Source organism: Alnus glutinosa, chromosome 4 (genome assembly GCF_958979055.1).
Source record: "Alnus glutinosa chromosome 4, dhAlnGlut1.1, whole genome shotgun sequence".
In the NCBI taxonomy this organism is placed as follows: domain Eukaryota; kingdom Viridiplantae; phylum Streptophyta; class Magnoliopsida; order Fagales; family Betulaceae; genus Alnus; species Alnus glutinosa.
The window spans coordinates 9,254,740-9,263,249 of NC_084889.1; the positions used below are offsets into that span (position 1 = coordinate 9,254,740).

General features: G+C 33.7%; 1 protein-coding gene across 1 annotated transcript; it reads left to right on the forward strand.

Annotated features, from left to right (window-relative positions):
- Positions 1–3,438: 3,438 nt before the first annotated feature.
- LOC133865505 (putative wall-associated receptor kinase-like 16) lies at positions 3,439–8,195 on the forward strand. The gene is made up of 3 exons (XM_062301931.1): positions 3,439–4,372; positions 4,516–4,722; positions 6,552–8,195. Exons 1-3 carry the CDS (start codon positions 3,439–3,441, stop codon positions 7,745–7,747), a joined length of 2,337 nt encoding a protein of 778 aa, XP_062157915.1. The 3' UTR covers positions 7,748–8,195.
- Positions 8,196–8,510: the final 315 nt, after the last annotated feature.

Genomic DNA, 8,510 nt, shown 5'->3' on the forward strand with positions numbered 1-8,510 from the left:
CTCTTGCTGCATGTACGTTTCATCAAAATATCTGCAATGATCTCACTAGCGTGGCCAATACAAACTCAACCTACAAAATAGAAAAGGCCAGTGGTGTTTTTCATGAATTTTGCATTTTGTTAATAATATTTTTTAATAATATTACGTATTTTGCATCAATTTACTAAATAACTTTATTAATAAGACTAGTAAATTTAAGGGTTGAAAACATATTTGGCACCTATGTTTTAATTTTTTTTTTTTATTATTATTTTTTTATTTTTTATATTTCAGTTTTATTTCGATTCACAAATAGTACCTGGATTTTTGAGAAAAGACAGACTTGTTATCTCCGTCTATTTTTCTGTCTAAATTTCAATAGACTGTCACGTGTCAACCAATGAGGATTGATATGCACGTGCAGTGGCGGAGCCAGGAACTAACACAATAAATAAATAATTCAACAAAATTTAATTATCATTTATAATTGTAACTTACAATTTATTTTGCCACACTCGGTGTTCATTTATATGTCATACAATTAAAATATGTAATATATATAAACAATTAATTTCAAAAAACAATTTAAATATAAAAGTTTAATCAATATAAAAGTTTAATTACATACCTCTCAAGCTCTAAAACAAAATAGTGAATCAATTGATTTGAATTGTTGAAGACTTCAACTAGAAAGTAATATTGTGTGAAGAAATCACAAATCTCAAATTGTAAAATTGTTGAAACTTGAACAGCAACTTTTAAGAATGACAATGAAGAATCACAAATGCAACACTCAAGATTACAAATAATGTTATAATATATACTACCTAAGAAAAGTAGGCTAAGTTTAGTTTTAATTTTTTTTTTACATAAACAGGTATCATGACTCCCATCAACATATTCTAATAAGAAGTTGGCTAAGCTAAAAGGCCATGTGTTTTTTTATTTTTTCTTTTTTATTTATTTATTTTTTCTTTTTTTTTTTTTTTAAAAAAAAAAAGGTTAATTCATTGAATTATAGACGTGTATCATTACTTTAGACCAAAAATATGAAAAGCTTATCATTGAACCTACAAAATAGCTTATCTTTTGTGTTTTTCAAAGTTGTCATTTTTGCGATGCACTTTACAGCGTGGTGGCAGGTTTTTATAGCGGAAATAATGCCGCTAAAGTAGTTAATTACTTTAAGGAAAGCCGCAAAATAGGCCCACAATTGCTGTCGATCTGTACGTGGAGTAATATATAATTACAGTATGATCATATAATTTCTCTGTTAAAGTCTACTTTTATAAAAGTTACCTATTATAATTGGTTCTAGTTTATGTGGTGCCTATTTGGTCGTCATCTCTGGTTTGCTAGTGATTAAAGAAATTATATGATCATATTGGATGTAATTTAGGGTCCATTTGGGTTTACGATTTTAAAAAATGTGATTTAAAATCATGATTTTAAAATGTGCGATTTGAAAAAAGTGATTTTTAAAAACGCAGTGAAGCGTTTGGCAAAATTGTAATTTAGCATTTAAAGTCGCAAATTAGCCTTTAAAATTCTACGTTTTAAAAAAAACATCATTTCACCTGCGATTTGAAAAAGCAGATTTTCTGCGTTTTTAAATTGCAATTTTTAAAAACGCAGTTCCCAAACGATTTATGTTTTGCGATTTGGTTTAAAATCGCACTTATTATCTACAAAATCGCAATCCCAAACGCACCCTTAATACCGGATCGGAATTCGCACATTGTTAGAAATTCTGTTATTGCAGCGTCAAAATCGATCAAGTTGTCAGGAATAATATATAATTAGTGTTTAAGCATTTTTAAAATTAATATATATATATATATATATATATATATATATTGAGTATTGAGAATGTTTTAAAATGAATGTATTAAAAAATATTAAATGAAGATAGTTCCATATAAGAAAAAGAAAAAGTACTGTAGTTGACATTTATAAGGCACGTACAACATATTTTAAGCATTTAAAGTAATGCTTGGATATACGCACTTATGTGAATACTCTAGTACCGTGCGAAGTACCGAATGTGCACGCGTGTGGCAATAGGTTGTAGGACGTTAGTGGCCGGCACCATATCCACATAATGCGGCTATCAATTTTAGGTATCCGGATTGTTTGAGTCTTTTTTTGGCTTGTTTGTGTTTTTTTTTAAAGTCTTGCATGATGTTTTAGATGAAATCCATATATTGATTCCACATTCCAACTTAAAAATAACAAAGAAAATACAAACACTCTATGATGAGTTTATAAAAAAAAAATACGAACATACAAATTACAAAGTGCGGTTGTTCAAATGTAAATCTAACAATATTACAAATCCCTTTATATATAATATATTATATATAAAAGGTATGCGAATAGCGAATATTTGCGATTAATATCCTCTGCATTTACAATCTTAAGTCACATGCCACGTCATTAAAAAACAAAAAATCATGTCCACAGTTTATGTGTGCTCTTAGTAGAATAGAATGTTTGGGTGTTCGATTTTTTTAAAAACTAATTCAACTATAATTTATTAAATGAATTTCGATATTTGACTTCCTGAAATAAAATTAAAAATATTTGAATAAAATTTGATTTATTTTTGAAAAAAAAAATACTAGGAATTTTTTTTCTTCCAAAAAGGGCTTTGCCAAGCTAGCATACCATAATATGGTGTGAACAGTAAATTAGAATTTTCAAAACACAAGTTATGGAAATTAAGAGAAGACACAAATGAACCGCTGAAATGCTGAATGGGAAAAAGGACTTGTTAAAATTTTCTTTTTCGTATTTATTTTTATTGAGTAGTTTTATATGTACATTAAGTATTTTATCAAGTGTTCATAAAAAAAGATGTAGCATTTAAAATTACAATTGAACATGTAATTGATCAAATGATAATTTTAAAATTAAGCCATATCATTTTTTTTTTTTATGAATAATTATGAACAGTTAATATACATGTAAAATTACTCACTTTTATTGCTTATTTTTCTGTTAAAGTTTTATGTGACCACGTATGACCACTTTCTCTTGGACAGCTAAACACCTGACTTTATAAAAGCTACTTTATAAAAAAAAAAATTAAAAAAAAAAGGTTAATTCACTTTAGTTATGTGACCACATGTGGTGCCTATTTGGTCGTGAACTCTTATTTGCTAGCGCGCGATTACATAATTTTTTTATTTTATAGTCTAATCAATAAAATTATGTGATCATATTGTGATTTAATACCAGATGGGAATTCGCACGTTGTTATAAATTATGTTATTTCAGAATAATATATAATTAGAGATTAGTAATCTTATCCTCATTCTTTGACCGCAAGTCTTGGGAATGTCGACTTTAAAAAGGGGAGACTGTATCTAGGACTAGGACAATCAAAGCACATGTCATTAAACACAAAATATACGAAAACTAGCTAGCTCTCCTCAAAAAAGTACGTTGTAGGTGGCCATGGGCTCGAGTGGGAAGGTTTTGCAGATCATAGTGATAATATTTGCAACTGTGGCAGTAGCAACTATGGCGGTCAAGCGTGATTGCCCCAACAAGTGTGGAGATGTAGAAATTCCATTCCCATTCGGCATGACTGAGGGATGCTTTCTAGATCATGGTCAAGCTTTTAAGATCACTTGTAACGATACTAACGACCCTGTACAACCAAAGACAGGTAATGTCCCTGTAACAAGCATATCCATTGAGAATCACGAGTTGCATGTCTTGCAGTGGGTAGCCCAAGACTGTTATTTTTACAATGATTCGAATGTATGTATTGCAAAAAACGTTTCCGAACAAGCGCGCTGTTCGTCCAGTAGTCCTAAATCCAAGGATCCCGTGAACAGCGGTTCCTCACTCTGGGTGGGTGGTCAGTTCACAATTTCCAACAGCAAAAACAAGTTCATTGTTCTTGGTTGTGACACAAAGGCATACCTTCGTGGGTACCAAAACAGTGAAGCGTACTTGATCGGTTGCTCATCTCAATGCCCCAGCCTTACCAATGTGGACAACGGGTCATGTTCTGGCGTTGGGTGTTGCGAGGTAGGGTTTCCAGATGGACTAAAAAATATTCGTATGAACGTAAATAGCTTTGACAATCACTCCAAAGTGATGAACTTCAATCCTTGCGGCTATGCTTTTGTTGTCGAGAAAAGCGAGTTCAACTTCAATGTTGCTTATCTCCAAAAGCTACCAAGCAAAAAGCTTCCATTGGTGCTTGATTGGACAGTAGGCAATCAAACATGTGAAAAAGCTCATAACGAACATAATTACGCATGTAAGGGTCATAGTGACTGCCTTAATCAGAATAAAACCAGACAAGGTTACCGTTGCAAGTGTAAGCAAGGTTACCGAGGGAACCCATACCTCGATGTGGCCAATGGGGGTTGCCAAGGTACGTATTTTATACATCTACAAATGAAATGCTATTAAAGATAAATAATTTATTTTCCCTTTCATTTTAAGGTATATATGTATTTCATTATGATTATATTTATGGAGTATGGGGGTTGAATTAATTCTTCACTTGATCTACAGATATTGACGAATGTCGAAATCAAACTCTCAATAATTGCACGAATATCTGTGTCAACACAATTGGCAGTTATAATTGTGTTTGTCCCAAGGGGTACCATGGGGACGGGAGAAAAGATGGTAAAGGTTGTTCTGCAGATTTGCCACCACCGAATTTGTATGCGAATTTGCCACCAGCGAATTTGCCACCAGTGACTAAGATTTTCATTGGTAAGTAGATTCACCATTAATTGTACACCGTTAGATAATATCGTGTATATATGCCATTAATTAAACATACAAACTTTAAATTTTAACGCAAATATTAATCATTTTATTTGAAACTAACAAAATCGAAAGAAAACTGTAAGACTTACCGTCCAACACGCCCAACTTTATAGAAAACAGATCTTCTTCATTTCAAATGAAATGGAGAGCTGGTCCCTTAGAGCACTCACATTGAAGTACGTAAAAGTCCATATAAATTTATAATAGATAACAAACTCACAAAAAGATTCCTCCGTTGGATTATCTATCCTAAATCTAAAATAGAGTTTTGGTAGATTTGTAAATAGTGGAACTATACATGTGGAGTTGCACTATTCACTTATCTATCTATTATTTTTTACGTACAAAAAAGTGAAAAAAGTACAATGACAAAAAGTAGAAAAAATATAAAAAAAAAAAGAATATAGAGTTAAGAATAGATAATTAGATGTATGATACTTTTTAAAATTCATTAGCTAAACTAGCAAAAGTGAGTTTTCGTTAGTTATTCTAGATTAAATTTTACACAATTTGCTTGCGAATGCTCTTAAACAAGGAGCAAAATTGTGAAAAGAAATAAAATGATAATATTATCCTTTAATTTATAAGAACTGACTCATCTTCATTTCAAATCTGTTTTAAGGGAAATGATCAAAACACTCTCAATGTACAACAAGGCCACAACAATAAGGCACAATAGAGTGAGGTCCATGTGTAAGCCTACCTTGTTGTTGTGGCATTGTTGTACACAATGAATATAAAGATCACTCCCTGTTTCCATCTTTATAGCCCCTGACTTGGCACTGCATGTCATGCGCATGCCACTCAAAAAAATAAATAAATAAATAAATAAAAAATTCACATCTATTTGTTAAGCTGGACTGCATACTTGACAGTGACGTGATTTTTTACTGGTGTTGTGTCGTGTTCTCTTATGAACCAGTTTCAGTCCATCTTTCTCTCTGTTTATGGATTTTTTTTTTTTTTCATATATCGCTCTGTTTTGGCTACATTTTGCACTCCCCCTTTCGTTTCTGGTCTTTCTCGATTTCTTGGCCTCCTAGACGGTAGCCTGAAAAATTATTGGTCTCTTGTATGGCGGTACGGGTCTTTAAAGCCAAACAGAAGACCAAAAAATTTATGTTTTTCTTCTTCTCCCCCCACCTCTCTCTCATTTTAAATATTATTTTTTCATTTTTGTTTTGGTGCTTATAGGCCACTTTTACGAGGAAATCCTCTTTCGAGTTGTTTGACTTATAGGAGATAAGTTGCCATTACTAGACCCACACAGGAGTGTAGACCAATAAATTTTGAGACTACCATACATGAGACCAAAAAATGGAGAAAGACCCAGAAACGAAATGGGGAGTACGAAATTTTATGGGCAGCCAAACAGAGCGATATATAAGAAACTGAAACTGGGCTTTACCCCTCCAAAAAAGTCTTAAAACTAACACCTAAAGAGAGACATTCACCTCTATGGAATCACCGTCCAAAACGAAGGGATGTGAAAAATTATTTCTCTAGACGTTTTCTTGGATCATAAGAGAAATGCTTGTTCAAAATTTTGGTTCATCTCTGCAACATTTTCGAAAATGGGAGGGAGAAGTGAAAATTGGTAAATTTTGGTTCATCTCTACACGCAACGCGACACAACACCGGTAAAAAGTCAAGTATGCAGTCCAGCTTAGCTAATAATGTGATTTTTTTTTTAATGGCATGACGTGGCAGTGCCAAGTCTAGCATTTCTCATGTCAAAATGATCAATAACGTTTCAGCTTTTTCAAGTGCAGGAATTGGCACAAGCTTAATTGCTATGCTTGGGGGTAGCTCGTGGCTGTACTTGGTACTCCAGAAAAGAAAATATATTAAGCTTAAAGCAAAGCTCTTTCAACAAAATGGGGGGTTGATCTTACAACGGCGTCTCCGTGAACTCGGATCCACTAAAAAGGCCAAAATCTTTACTTTTGAAGAGCTGAAAAAGGCTACCAAAAATTATAGAGAGAGTAGGATCATTGGTAGAGGAGGTTTTGGTACAGTTTACAAAGGAATTTTACAAGATAATACAATTGTTGCCATCAAGAAGTCCAAGACAGTGGATCAAAACCAAGTTGACCAATTTATTAACGAGATTGTTCTGCTCTCCCAAATTGACCATAAGAATGTTGTCAAACTCTTGGGCTGCTGTTTAGAGACGCAAGTTCCTTTGCTAGTCTATGAATTTGTCCCAAAAGGTACACTCTTCAACTATATACATCATGAAAGCAGCACATCCACCAAACGTTGGGAAACCTGTCTAAGAATAGCAGTTGAAACAGCCGATGCACTATCATATCTGCACTCTACAGCTTCGCCACCTATAATCCATAGAGATGTCAAGCCCTCAAACATACTGCTTGACGATAATTTCACTGCAAAAGTCTCCGACTTTGGAATTTCAAAATTGGTTCCTCGAGATAAAAAAGAACTAGCTACTGTAGTGCAAGGCACTTTTGGATACTTGGATCCTGAATACTTACAGACGAACCAGTTGACGGAAAAAAGTGATATCTATAGCTTTGGAGTGGTCCTTGTGGAGCTACTGACAGGAGAGGATGTATTTTCATTCGATAGGTCTGAAGATGAAAGATGTCTACCTATGTATTTTCTTTCTTCCTTGAAAGATGATCGATTGTTTGAAATTCTTGAGAACTTTATAGTTGAAGAAGGAAATAAAGAGCAGATCAAGGAAGTCGTTGAACTTGCAGAGAGGTGCTTAAGGGTGAAAGGGGATGAGAGGCCTAGTATGAAGGAAGTGACAACTGAATTAGAACGAATAAGAAAGACAGAGATGCATTTGAGGGTTAATGCTCAATCAAAACTGGAAGAGGCTGAACACTTTCATATTGAGACATCTGACGCTAACGAATACAGTGGAACTAGCAGTACAATCGCTGGATATGATAGCATGAAGGACCATGTAACATTAGCCTTGGGGGATGGTAGATGAATGTGGCATGATAACATCCGCTCTTCATGGTGTTTTTTTCCTAATGCAATTTCCGTTTTTATTGTCCTAAAAAGAGTTCTGTTTGCTTTATAGCCTCAACAAAATGCTCAATAGATGGTGATGGCGTGCATATTTTCTCTGCACTATTCTTCATGTGTTGAGTGTTCTGTTTTGGTTGAAAGAGCAACTATTGGAGTCTTGTTTCTGCTGGTGTTGTTTTGAATAATTGTTTTGTTGTACTAATATTTTTGCTATCTTGTTTAGCTGCTGCTGGATCGTATACATCTCTGATGGTATTAGGAAAAGACTTGTGGGGAAGGGGGAAATGTAAGGCTATTTGTAGCAGTTGGGGTATATATCTATTGAAATGTGTCAGTTGAAGAGTACTTTTGTTTGCTTAAGAGCCTCAACAAATTGTTCAATAGATCGTGATGGCTTGCATTTTCTCTATCTCTGCACCACTGTTCATGGAATGAGGATTTTGTTCATCGAAAGAGCAAAAATCTGATGGTTTCTTGTTTCTGTTGGTGTTATTTTGGGAAGGAGAGATCACAATAACTATATCGGGTAGGAGAGACATTCTCCCACCATGAGTAGAGTGTTCGTGGTCTCTTCTACCTGAAATAAGATATTGGGGTCTATTATTCGAAAGGAGCTACTCAATTTTCATCCCAAATCACAAATTGATCTTTAAATAGATCCAATAAGATGACACCTAAATAGATACAGACTCTTAATTAATCCTAATCCTAATTTTAAATCG